At 37.4% G+C, this 14,333-nt stretch overlaps 1 protein-coding gene across 2 annotated transcripts in view; it reads right to left on the reverse strand.

The window, feature by feature from the left end:
- Positions 1 to 14,333, reverse strand: part of USP6NL (USP6 N-terminal like) — a 98,427-nt gene that overhangs the window by 22,530 nt on the left and 61,564 nt on the right. For both annotated transcript variants that reach the window (XM_059816468.1, XM_059816469.1), the window contains exons 6-9: positions 7,578 to 7,685; positions 4,784 to 4,893; positions 1,990 to 2,038; positions 38 to 158 (exon numbers count right to left, since the gene is read on the reverse strand). In XM_059816468.1, coding sequence (XP_059672451.1) covers positions 38 to 158; positions 1,990 to 2,038; positions 4,784 to 4,893; positions 7,578 to 7,685 — 388 coding nt within the window. The remainder of the gene's footprint in view (positions 1 to 37; positions 159 to 1,989; positions 2,039 to 4,783; positions 4,894 to 7,577; positions 7,686 to 14,333) is intronic.

Raw genomic sequence — 14,333 nt, forward strand, 5'->3', positions numbered from 1 at the left:
AAACCTAACATATAGTAGGTGACATGAAAGTCCATACCATGCATAGCATGCTTCGGACCAGACAGAAGTTTCACCAAGGCCCAGAAGGCATCTTCTTCATTCATGTACATAAGGAGTAAAGCTGTGATCTGGCTCATTCCCTGGCAGTATCCCACCTCCTGAAAAGCAGAGAGTGAAAAATATTAAAACGCTGAAAACAAAAGCCTCATAACCATAAGCTGTTAGTTTTTACTTGAGCTAGGGGAGGAAAGAGGATGCCTGTCCTGATGGCTTAAGTTCCCCAATTATGGCACCAAACACACTTAATATTTAAACATTTAAAATATTGTTAGATAGAAGGGATGATGCACAACCCTCCATCTGGAAAGTAAGCAGGAAGTCTTGGTTGTTCATTAGAACTCTCTGCTGATGCACAAAATCCTTGTCAGTACTAATAATTTCAAGTAACTGTATCATCTTATTCTCCGAATGGATGTATTTTGCATTTAGTTGTAATTTGGGGTTTTTTTCTGGGGAGAGGGGGTTGTTGCCTTGTTTTGCTTTACAGTCAGGGGAACCATCTGATAAACACAGGACTTGTCAAGAGTGACCTACAACTATAAACATGCTCAAGTTTAGCAGCCCATAGCAAGCAGATGTAATAAACCTGAAGAAAAAACACAATTTATTGTTGCAAAACTGAACCTGAGTGTTTCCTCTGCTATTAATTTTTACTTCTATGGCAGGAACCAACTGTCACTGTCATTTAGCTGCTCAGATAACCCCACTGATAAAGTATTTGTAGGGGCAATGACTTAAATGTAAACCTGAAAAAACTTACACAACAAGTTCTTAGCAGAACTTTGCTCTAGAGATAAAACCAAAGCGTAAGAACTGCTATACATTAAGAGGAAAAATGCAACAATGTAAGTGCAAAATAAAAACCTCACTGCAGTATTCCCATCATTACTCTTTAACAGTTGATTTTAAACAATATTTTTCATGCAAGTTGAAGATACTAATCCAATGTTCTATAGGAGATATATAAAGGTCCTTCCAGAGTTTTACTTCTCAGTGTGTCAAGGCTGCTTACAATATTATGTTGTCTTAAACTTTTCAAGTGAAAGACAACAAATTCCAGCAACATAAGTCCTTTTATGGGCCAACAACTGCGAGGAGACAGAAACTGAAACAGGATAGAAAGGCTGCATTTCCTAGAACTTTGAAAAATGAAACGAAGTTGTATTTAATCAGAGTAACTGCTTAATTTCACTTTCTTCTTAACTGTACATATTTTTACATTGAATTCTAGGGAGCTGCTGAGGGATATAAAATGAAAGATGCATAAAAATGATCAAAATGGGCACAACGAATGAGGGGATAATGCATAAAAAACAGTTAAATGTGGACATGATAGCATTTCTGTTTCTTCTAGTTTATGAATGCAGCCAAAAGGCATTACAAAATACATACGTTTCTAACCCTTACAATATAGTCTGGAAACCCCAGTCATAACAAATCCTCATCCAGGACTGCAGCCAAGACAGAGGGCTTAAGTAAAGAAGATGCAACCTTTACTACCATTTTCCATTTGTTAGAACCCTCCAGGTTATGAAATATGCCTGTTTACTCCAACATGCATCTCTCTGCAGTGTGTTTTCCTTCCCATCATTCAAATGAATGGGAGGCATATAATACATCAGTAGTATAAAACTCCAGCACAGCACAAATTCATTATTCTTATTAGACACAATACTTAGTTTCGGTTGAACTGTATGCACAGTGGATTCAGTCAGTCCAACAGGATGCTCATAATCAAGATGCTTTGTTTCATTTTAACTTCAGCTTAAAACATGTCAACAAACAAAGAATTTATTTCTATGTACTTCTAAAGGTCTCCGAAATGTTTGTTGGGGGGTTCTTTAGGGAGAAAGAAGATATAGTATTGCAAGTTATTATCTTATGGCACGTTCAGAGAAACCATATTAAGTGTGAAGGTACACAACTTACCGTATTATATATGGAATATGCAGCTAAAACATGGAATAAAGATTGTTGCCTGGAGAAATAAGAGTAGAAAAGGAAAATACTATAATATTGTCTTTTGTAAAAACAGAAAAACATTAAAGTAGTGAACTATGTTTTGGAAACCTGTTTCCCCAATTTAACTTGTTTAGCACTGAGGAACAGGACAAACCACACTTTACAAAGATATGCACCTCTGATTTCAAACCAACATTATACTTAGCACTTTTCTGATGTTTCACACGTTGAAAGGTCTCAAAAAATACCTATAGTACTTTGAGAAGGCAATGGTGCCAAGGTCATCATTTTTACAGATAGGTGAGTGAAACATAGGATGGGCTACATTTCAAACACTGATTTATTCTGAGTGCCAAACTTTAAACACCCCAGACCTGATTTCTGTGCTTGCAGAATACTAACAGCTGTTACTAATTTCAGAGTTGTAGAAGAGTTTAAATACACAAAGAAGCCACAAAGGTGTCTTAATCTTGGCACCCAAATTAAAGGCTGCTTTAGTGACTGCTACTGTCAAACTCAAGAAAAACAACATCAACTCTTGACTCGCGATCCTACGCTCAGTCCTCCAGAGCGTACTGATCTCCATGTACTTCAGAGTTAGAATTACAAAGAGCTTTATATAGGTCCTTTGCTTTCTGTAAAAACAGTCTAACTTGTGAAGGAAGTAAGACCAAAAAAAAAAAGCACCAAAACCAAAAGCAACCACACACAACAAAAACAAAACTCTTGTTCTTCTCCAGTTGGGATATCAAAGTAATGGTGGACAACTCTAATAATGAATTTTTAAACTCACACCTACTTTCTGTGATTTGTTGGGGAGAGAATTTGGAAGCCTGAATGCCTACTTTCATCTACAACTAAAAGTGTTAATATTTAACTGATGAGTTTTGCATATTGCCCTTTTTCTGTCCAGTGAAATTCCCTCTGCCTGTCACTAATCAAACATATAGAAATAGATATTAGCAGGTTAAAAAAAGAAAGCATAAGCAAAAAGCTACCTATTTTTTATTGGGAAGAGGAAGCATACTTGGAGAATTTTGCCGAAACATCCAGATTATGGTATTTTTGTTTGCCCTCTTGCAGAACTGAAGCTTAGCCATTCTTCAGTAACCAAAGTAAAGTGTAACCTGAAGTACTAGATATTAAGCTGGAGTCTTATTTTGCAAGGACAAACTAAAAGGTCCCAAATGGACACAGGAACGTTCTACATCTTCAGCTGACCATATGAAACTGAACATAAGTGCTCAATCTCATTCACAATAAGATGCATAAAATAATGGTAATTTTAGTACTATTTAAACTAGATGATACCACTAAAGACTGTAAAAGAATGAACCTTCAAAGACATACAGTCTACTTAAAAGTCAAACAAGCTATTGATTTACCCAGGGAACTTTATTTCATTGCTATGTGAAATGATTTCTGAATTTTTCATCAAGGCATCGCTGGAAATGCATAATATATGTACAGTAATTCCAAGATCTATTCCAAGTGTGAAATTGCTTTATGCAGCCAAAGGCTTTCCTGTGGACTCCGAGGGCATGCTTACAACACAGCTACAGGGACTGGAGCTGGCTCTGCCTGTGTTAACCCCAAACTGATGGGGTAGCAAGCTTCTGCTAACACCCAAAACGTGTGCATAAAAACTAACTGAGGCCCCGAAGCAACAGAGCCATTTTTGCATGGCACTGTGTCAGTACTACTGAGAGGCAAGGCACGTCAGCTCTAGTACAGATAGCACTGCACAAATATATCTAAACTACAGTGGCCGCATGGAATAGCTCTCAGCTTGGGAATTTCTGCTTTGTACTCAATCCTGTGTTGCAGCCATCAGAGAAATTCCCCTTATTTAGAATTTGTCCACAAAATACCTAGAATAAAAATATAAGAAAATGTTTGTTTTATTATCACATTAAAATTCACAGCTCTTTGAGTATTGCTTTTTGAAAATAGCAGACTACTGTAGAATCTGCCTTGGAAAGAAAAGGAGATTAAAAGCTGAAGTAATGCAGTCACAGAAGGGAAAAAAATACCCTCTTCATCTCAGCAGGGTGCTGATGCTGCAAGCTAGCAACAATGCTGATGTTTGTATCACCACTTATTTCACTATTAAGCATTTTTAAAGGTGACAGCTGCCTAATATTCCTTGTACAATGACAGTAAAAAAAAACCCAACATTTTGAAGAAATCCAAAAGCATTAAGGCCTACATTTGTAAATAATTAAATGCTCACATCTAAAATAACTGCTTTATTTGGTTCTGAATTAGATACTAGGAGAAGAGGAATGCAAAATCCAAAGGAAGGCTAAAATCTGAGAAGTTATTAGAGATGCAAAAAGTTATTTTAGTTTTGAAAATACACAGTTAAATAACATGATTGGGTAATAAAACTTAATTTATTAGCTTGGAATTCCCATGCTTTTGTATTTCACAGAATCACAGAATCACTAAGGTTGGAAAAGACCTGTAAGATCATCAAGTCCAACCATGTATGTTTTTATTAAATATGAAACAAGATGAGAACAGTTTAGAAATGGTTTTCTTTGGAATGCTACTGACCACCTCATAGTGAGGGAAACTACTTGGTTGGAAGTGACCATCTGGTTTTGTGGTAGTAACGGTAATTACATCACTGCACATAGACAATCCTCCTTTAAAGTTTGGAGCTTACATTTAATATTCTTGCATGGATGAGGAGGCTTGATGCAGATCAGAAGCTAATTTTAAAGACAAACAAAGCCAAACCTTTTAATTTACTTACTTAACACCATATCTGTCTCGAAACATGATATGATCTCTATACGTTCGATTTACATCAAGATCAATTTGCCTAATATCTGGCGAAGACCCTCGTGCTTGACACTTCAATTTCTGGGAAAAGAGTAAGAACAGAAATTAAGTTTAAAATTGTGAACTCTAAAATAGCAGAAACTTGCCTGACTGTACACCTGTATTGAAGTATTTGCCATCTCATGATTTAAAACACTTAATATAGAAAAGCAACTCACAAGGTAACAATTTAACTTCCAAAATATGCATGTATGTATATAAATTCTATAGAGTCAGACACATTCAAACAATATAGATGTAAAAAGACCAATCCCATAATACACATTTTTGTGACACACCATTCACTACTCATATTCAAGGCTATGTTTCAGCATTTCAAATTTCTAATTGCCATTTCTCAGGTAGGCACATTACCAGAGAAAGACAAAAAGCGAATTTTACTACTCAGGAACAAGAACCTAAGATGCAAGTGTTCCAGACTGGACGTTTTATTTAATGATTTAGTGTGGTTTTCATATTTTTCCTGCCTTTTTCTCTAAGCAGAAGTAATAGCTACGTAGCTGCCAGTTATTATCTACGTATAGATAATGGGCATTTCTCTAGTCATTTCCTCTGTCTTTCTGTTCTAATCTAATTTAGTTGTAGAATACCTCTACTTTAGCACTTGCTTTAACATTTTATAATTAAATCCAATTTTGCAATTGAACACTTGTAGGAAGCCTGCACAGGTTAGATTGTCACCTCATTTTTTGCGCTTAACAATAATTCTCTCTTGACATTCATTCATTCCTTCCCACTTTTGTCCCTAAAAGTTGAGTTTGCAAGACATTTTTAACTGGATTCAACACGGTATTTTCAAAACATTACATTTGAGTAGGCATTATTAAAGAATACCACAGACAATCAAAAGGCAGAACTCTACAGATTCTGGCTGCAAGAAAACAAAAAGGCTTAATGACAAAACCAAGAAAAATAAAGGGATCAAACAGGGAACAATGACATCCATTCAGTCTGTTGAATACAACCAGAAGCTTCAGGAATACCGAGAATTACTTGTAAATCAATGAACTAACTGGCAGCAGCCATTAACAAGCACAACACTAACCACAATCTCAGCTTCATATAATTTAAAGAACGATTTGTCCCCCAGACAGAGAGAAAAGAAGGGAAGAGAAAATTTATAGTTTTAAGGTGGCATGAGGAGCCAGAGCCTATGATTTGTTGGAATATAGGAAAAGCAGCACCCTGAGTCCTTGCCATCATGGGAGCCTCTAGCATGAGTGAAAAGAAAGGGTACCTAGAGTTTGAGAAACAGAAAGAACAGAAGATTTAAGAACTGGTAATTGCCCTGCACAGAGAACTGAGAGAACCTGTTTGACCTACAGTAAAAGTGCATATTTTCCTTCCAATTTTAAGGTGTGCAATTTGTAAGTGATACTTGTAATGAGGAGTGTTAATACCACTTCAGGAAATGGGGAAAATGGAGAGCAGTAAAATGAGCTTATTGCAAATAAACAAGCTAGGATAATGATGGAAGAAACTCTTTCTACTTCTATATCTGAACTACAAACACTCTTATTTTGCACTGAGCACTAGATGGCATTAATCATCTCTGAAGATGAATTCACCTATTTTTAAACGCTTCTAGTTTTACTCAGTATTCTTTCCCACAACTACATTATTCAGCATGAACTCTGTTTTATTCCTTTTGGATGTACCACTAGTCTTACTTATAAAGTTAAACAAAATATAATAGTCAGAAAGTGTGGCCTGTCAGACTAAAGAGTGATAAATAATTTAAGAGGAAAATCACAGAGGCCAAAATTTAGACAATATCAATGCCAACATCAATCTTTTTTCATGACCTTATAGATTCCTTGTCTACGTAGACCCAAAGTCTCGGCTCCAAAGAACTGCTATTAGAAAATGCCAAAATCCAGCAGGCAATGCATTTCCTTTAAACTCTGGACATAATTTCTTTAAAAGGCAGTGAACATTAAAATTCCTGTGGGGAAAAATTTAGAGGAACGTAACCACAGTAATTCAGAGGTTGCTTTAACTGCTACTCAGGGCGAGGAGGGGGGCTGGGGCGGAGTAAGACATAGCTATTTTCTTTATATTCGAAGGAGGAGATAAGCTTAAGTTGTCAATTTATGCCTGTAGAATTTTGTGGGGTTAACATCCTGTCATCAGGTGCACCTCTGAGAATACAATCATGTAACTAGACAGTGCTTTGTAAGGCATATCTAAGCTTCACTTGGAGATGAGATCGCAGAAAGATAGCCAGCTTGTTGTGGCTTTTAGAAGATTAAGACACCAACCTCCATACCCCTCCAGAATACTGGAACTCCTCTTACTGATACCCAGCTAATAAGGTGCTTGCTTAAAAGACATTTCTCAAAGAGAAGCTGTAGTTTCAGAGGTGTCTATCTTCTTACTGAGACAGGAGTTTTGTCTTATTTTGGTTTGCTTTGCTTTTAGAAAGCTTTTTTGCAAGGATTTAAGGATGGGAAAAGAAAAGGAAAGAAGATCCAATTAATTACATGATTTACAGAACCAAAATATAAGCTGGAAACGTGCTTTTCAATACATGGCCTTTTTCCTAGCTGAAAACAAGCAGTAGACGTCAATGTAATTTCTAATCTTTTTTTTTTTTTTTTTTTTTTTAAACACTGCATAACAAAAAAGCTTAACAAAGCCTGTTGTCTCAGTATCTGGAATTTTAAAGTTAATTCTAATATTAAATGGAAATTCTACAAACTCACATTATAAAAGTCTTTCATTTCTTCTTTCATTTTAGGGACATCAAGTAGCAAAGACCAGACTTGCCCTCTGAACTGCAGTGGGATTCCTTTATAAATTCTCCTGTGAAACTGTAAAAAGAAAAGAAGTTATAAATGCATTACAATCTACAAAGTTCTGAACAAAAGGAACAATGACACACAACATGCTAAAAAGAAAAAGACAATTATATCAATTGCCCTAGCAAAGGGACAACCACTTGGGGACAAAGTGTTGCAGTGCCTTCTGAGGCACTGGAAGTGTCCAGTGACGCCATCGGGGACCTCTGTTGACAGAATCAGCAGAGGCACAGGGAACAAGATGGACACACAGGCCAAAATATCATTCTGTGCAGGTGATGCCTACGAGCCAAGACTTTAACCTGTAAGAAGACCTATCAAAATTGTATCACCTCTGCTGAGCAGCACTTATTCTACAAATACTGGAAAGACTACTCCAAATTTGGTAATCTAGACCAGAAAAAAAAAAAAAAATCAGATTCTTAGCAACACAATATTTCAGGACAAGCCACTATAATTACAAACTATAAATGGGAATGGTGAAAGGCAATCAGCAATATCACAAAGCTTTAAATACTACCCGTAAAAAAAGCATAACTGATTTTTGAATTCTTGTAAAACTGCAACAGTATGCTGAAATGTATGTATGCATACCAAACAAACATGTGAGATCACCAAAAAACCCAGGATATGCCATTTCTAAAGCTAACAGATTTCAGACCATATTTCTAAACTAATAAACAGTTTTCGAAATGCATATTAAAACATTTGCACAAAAACAAGGTATAAAAGATATTCTAGCTACCGTTTCTAAGAATACAGAACAATCTACCAACAATGCATGCAATCCCTAGCTGTGAAATAGAAAATTAAATTCCCCATTCCTGACACATTCTGTTCTGACACATAAAGCTTGTATTAGAAACGGGTCAGAAGGGGATAACTCAGTACCTGTGCATAACTAGAGTAGTTATATAAACTATCTACTAGTCTTGCCTCTGACATGTCATTGCTTTTGCACTCTCATTTAGTCATTTGGTTCTTACTGGGCTTATTTGAAAAAATCAAGAGCACTGACAACTGTCATCTTCTGTTCTCTTTTGATTTGCATCTCTTCGTGCTGCAGTATTTAGGAGAAAGATGGATAGTCATCTAAAGTCTTGGCTTTTCACAGCCAGGAGAGACTCAAGGTAAGCAAAGCCTCAGAGCAATTGAGTCCCAGTAATTCTAAAAACACACACACAAAAAAAGTTATCATCCTTCTAGAGATGTGTCTAAGAAAAGGAAAACCAGAGAACTCTAACAAAGAACATGAACCTTTCTGAAGCTCTGTTTTTACCATTATTTTAATGATGGCACAGAAAGACAATTAGATTTAAAAGAGAACAAGACACACACAACCCCTCTTTAAACAATTAAGTATTCTTTCCATTAACCTATAACAAATGTTAGAATTTCAATTGACAAAGCTATCACTGCCTTAAAACGTTTATAAAAGTTACGTTTGTAACCTAAGAAATATTTTTACAAGAAACGTCCTCCTCAAAGACAGAATCCTTTTCTCCTTCTCGTATCTTTCTTGTCTTCAGTTTTGGAAGATTAATGAACCCCTCATTGCAGTAAACTTGCAAACCTCCTGCTGTTTGGGATATATCAGATCTATGAAGATATCTTTAATGCCTGCAAGGATTCATGTCTGGATTTTAGCATGTATGACTTACACAAGTGTTTTGTGGCTTTTGATAGAAACAAAAAACTTACAAGGGTTATGACTTTTTTTTTCCCTGTCCCCTTTTCAAATGAAAATTTTAAACTTGTATAAGATGCAACAGCAAACCTGGAGGCTGTCCAAATAGCAAATGCTGTGCTTCTTAAAGAAAACTTTGCTGCTTTAATAATATTAAGATTGCTTAAATAGCAACACTTCTAGTGTGAGCACAGTTGTGTCAGTACAGTTTCTTCTGTAAGGATAAAGAACAAGGCACAGTGCTACAAAGCACCCTTCTATAGATGTAATTCCAGACTTCAGCTCACGAAGAGAATTTCAGTGTGTGTCAACCCAGACACAAGGGTAAGTGCCTGTGAGAGAGAGGGTAATTCAGTCTTTTGAAAGCCAAGCAACACCAATTGCAGTGGAGTCATCCTGAGAAGATATTAGCCTGTCTACTGGAAAGCAGAATGAGCCAAATTTGCAAAATCTTTTCTGGGAACTTGAAAGAAAAAGAGAAAAAAAAAATTGCAGTGTTGTATGTCCCCAGTGACACGTAGCTGTATTTCTCAGACCCATGGTACAGCAACAGTGTACCTTGATAACAAACTTTTTTGCCAGTTAATTATCATACTGTAACCTGTTTTCAAATGTCTCCAACAACCATAAGATTATTAATGAAGAGAATTGGTTGAAGAATAAATTCTCAAGACTACTGTTGTTCTAAATGAATATTTTGGGAGAAGGTCAGGTGGACATCAAAGGCCAGAAATAAGCCTTTGTAATAATAGTTTCTTATTGAAATAGAATTAAAACAAATTCAAACCACCCAAAGTGTGGGGTTGTTTTGGTATTTTTCGGGAGATAAAACTGAAGAAGAACAACCAGTTTCAGAGGAGTCTATGGCATTTACAGTCTTCCCATCTTGTGCACTTCCCAGACTGAAACAGCCAAACAGTAGAAGAGCCCTTGAAGTAAAATTGTGAAAACGCTTTGAAAAGAAAAGTTTGAAAAATGAGTTGGCAAATAGAACTTTAAAAAGAGTGGAAAGGACAGAGAGACCAACAGTTTCATCAGCCCACTATAGTTATGCCAAAAAACCAGAAGGAAAGCAAACATTTTCAGTAGCTAAAATCAAAATTATTGCACTACCTGGATGGAAAAAACCCAAATAATATTCAGAGCTTCTTGCAAACCATTTTAGATCTGTATCGAGCTGACTCTACTGTTCCAACTATTCTTTTATTTAGGCGGAGAAAAAAAGCTCTCAGTCATCCCAAGTCATTACAAGATCCTGCCTACAGACTCAGCAGAACACGAGATTAAAGACTTTCGCTGTCTGCTCTGTATATGAGAGAGAAATGTAACCGAAGAACAGAACCTTTCATGGCACAGGCTCCATTACACAAACGATAACATGGAAACAAGTGTGAATAATTTTATACACAATGGAAAACTGAGAGGAGTGGCCGATATGCCAGAGGGTCATGCTGCCAACCAGAGGGACCTTGACAAGCTGGAGAAATGAGCTGACAGGAACCTCATGAAGTTCAACAAGGAGAGGTGCAAAGTCCTGCACCTGGGGAGGAACAACATACACCAGTACATGCTGGGGACCACCCAGTTGGAAAGCAGCTTGGCAGAAAAGGACCTGGGGATCCTGGCGGACAAGTTGAACATGAGTCAGCAATGTGCCCTTGAAACAAAGACGACTAATGGTATCCTGGGCTGCACTAGACAAAAGTACTGCCAGCAGGTTGAGGGAGGTGGTCCTTCCCATCTGTTCATCAGTGGTAAGGCCACACCTGGAGTACTGTGTCCAGTTCTGGGCTCCTCGGTACAAGACAGACATGGACATATTGGAGAGAGTCCAAAGGGCTACGAAGATGAAGGGAATTGACCATCTCTGCTGCAAGGGAAGTCTGAGAGAACTAGGACTGTTCAGCCTGGAGAAGAGAGGGCTCAGGGGAATCTTGTCCATGTATATAGGTACCTGAAGGGAGGTTGCAAAGAGGACAGAACCAGGCTCTTTTCAGTGGTGCCCAGTGACAGGAGCAGAGGCAATGGGCACAAATTGAAACCCTGGAGGTTCCCTCTGAACATCAGAAAACACTTTGTCACTGTGCGGTGATCGAGCACTGGCACGTTACCCAGGGAGGTTGTAGAGTCTCCATCCCTGGAGATACTCAAAAGCTCGACATGGTCCAGGGCAACTGGCTGTAGGTGGCCTGCTTGAGCAGGGGGGTTGGACCAGATGACCTCCAGAGGTCCCTTCCAACCTCAAGCATCCTGTGATCCCATGTGATTCCACAATTTTGTGAAAATGACATGGCTGCACTGCATGTTGGGAGCGGGCAGGGGAACTCACACATACTTCACAGCAAAACTCATTTTTGATAATCTTTCAGTCACTAAACAGTTAAAAGAAAAATTTAAATGAGCAAACTGATTATTAGCTAACTGAATATCTTTACCCTAAGTACCATACTACTGCCCTCTGCTGTCTTTTATTTCTTTATGTAATATAAGGTTGAAAATATTTTGAGAAATGCTGGGTGAGTCTATATACTTGCAGAACCCTAATCTTCTCTTCTGTTCTCTCTGAATTAGTAACTAAAATAAAAAGTAGAAAATTCAGCAGTTACTTTACTTTTTTTCCTACTTCTGGGGAGATGAAATAATGAGTCAATCTTTAATAAATCCTTTAAAATTAAGGCTTTCTTAAGATAATAGCTCAAAACAAAATACAAGTATATAAACTCATAGTTCAGATAATTGTATGAAAACATGCATCATTCAAAGCATGGTGTTATGGAATCTGGGATGTTTCCATCAGCATAGGACATAGAAAAAGGAAAGTCATCCTCAGTAGATATATAAACACAACTTAAATAAAAATACAGGTCCAAGTTCTGTATCACATTTCATCTGATATTTAGCCAAGGATAGCTGTCATAAACCCCTGCAATGTTACTAATATTGTTGATCCTGAAGTAGATAGGACAAGCGGACACTAGATGAGTCCCTACCACCTGGGAATTCAAAAGGAGCTTCTCATGCCAAAAAAAAAATTGGATGTGTAAATTGGACCTTCGCATTGTGAAGCAAGAGAATATACAGAATGAATTAAAAAGCTTAGAAAGCAAGGAAAAAAAAACTCTCAAATTTGGTACATTCCAAACTAGCTATCACCTCAAATAATGAAGTTCATAACATCAAACATACAATGTGGCGTCCATGCAAAAAACCTGGAAAACATACAACCTCCCCCTTCCATCCCCTACCCCATTCTCTCCAGCTCATAAACCCAACTGGTTCCGGTCAAGAAACAAGGCCACTATCACACAGCACTAGTCTGAAGAGCGGGAACTGGCATTCTTGCTGCTGCAAGATATAAACCTGGTTCTCTTGAAAATAAAACTTTCTCAGTTATGTCAGGAAGAGCTGCACAAGCAGCAGAGGGACTCTGCCACCTCAAAAAGAATCAGTGTTGAGAAGTGTAAGAATTAAAATCTGAAGTCTCACAAGAAAGTATATTTATAATGAAAAGAAAGTATATTTATAAAGGCTGCTGCCTCTGTTGGTTGCATGAAAGGAAGAAAAAGTGCAAATACAAGAGTTGCTCAATCTCATTCAAGAAAATCTCAGGAATGCAAAGAGAGTTCTTCATTAAGGCTCTGTGTTCAGACTCCAAACTAAGTGGAGACTTGATTATTATATTCTGTGTGAATGCCAGAACAGCTGGAAATTGCCAGCTACCCTGATTGTTTCTCTTCTTCCTTTCCCTCTCAATTTAGGCAACTTCAATCACAGACAGATGAAGGTAGACAGTGAAAGATAGAAATACTTTGGTGGAAATACTCAAATAGGAATATAACATAAAACAGTTTTATTTAATCCTTCCTGAAAGTTATGGTCATACTAAGCCAGGAAGGATTTACTATCTGTGGTGGTTGATTGTACCCTGGATTATTAAGCAGTAGAATACAAATAGGAAATAAAAGCATAAGCTAGAGAAAGACCACACTGAAACACAAACTTTGCTGCTCTATGACACTTCCTGAATAAGAAATGACTGATGGGGAGATGAAAGCTTTGTTCTGACAAATATCAATTACGCAAAGACACAGGGGCAGTTACACACTTCAGAGAGTGGTGTCTGTAAGAATCGTGATGACTCCACTGAAAAGATGCCTAAATAAACATATAAGAATCAAGGAGTTTTATACACAGTTATGGACTTGCACATGGGTTCATTTTATTATGTCATCCTTCATTACCTCTATATCATTACTCAAATATGGTAGAGACCGGCACATTTCCGGTCTCAACGTGACAACTCTTCATCTCTTTCCAGTTCCTCATGGTCACACATTGCTGCCCTCCATTCCTCCTCCTCCCCCCCCGCTTTTTTTTTTCAGTAGGTTTAAGCACAGAAGTTCTAATGGGAAAACAGTGTGAAGTTCCCAGACTCCCCATCTCTCTCTTGAGATATTCTTCTGCAACAGAGATCAGGGGAAGATGTAAATTTAAGCATCTCGCACGCGCACACACACATCAGCGTGTTAATGTTTTCTCATTAATTCTCCTCGTGAAGTTATGATGGAAAAAAATAAGGAAGCAGCCTATAGGCAGCTCTGCAAGAGTATTAAATGAAAACTGTATTTTGCAATTAAGCATATGACAGTTTCAGATAACATAATCAAATATATGATTCATTTACAGTATGCGTACAGTATGAACAAATTTCTTCAAGCCAAAACTCTCTCAGCTGTATATCATAAAGGCTCATTACAAACATGCTGTCTAAAGTCCTGTACTTGGTACGTACCTGCTCTATCCCTGGGACCATCACCTTCTCTGACTCTCCCTTGCTCTCTTTTTAAGAGCACAGGCATTTCTCAAGTATGCCATTTTCCAAAACCAAGTCATCACGACAATTATAAACTATAACCCTACAGCATTATTACTGTTGGTGTTGCTGCAATGTTCCCTTCAGTGCTGTTTCTAAA

Source organism: Gavia stellata, chromosome 4, assembly GCF_030936135.1.
Source record: "Gavia stellata isolate bGavSte3 chromosome 4, bGavSte3.hap2, whole genome shotgun sequence".
Classification (NCBI taxonomy): Eukaryota; Metazoa; Chordata; class Aves; order Gaviiformes; family Gaviidae; genus Gavia; species Gavia stellata.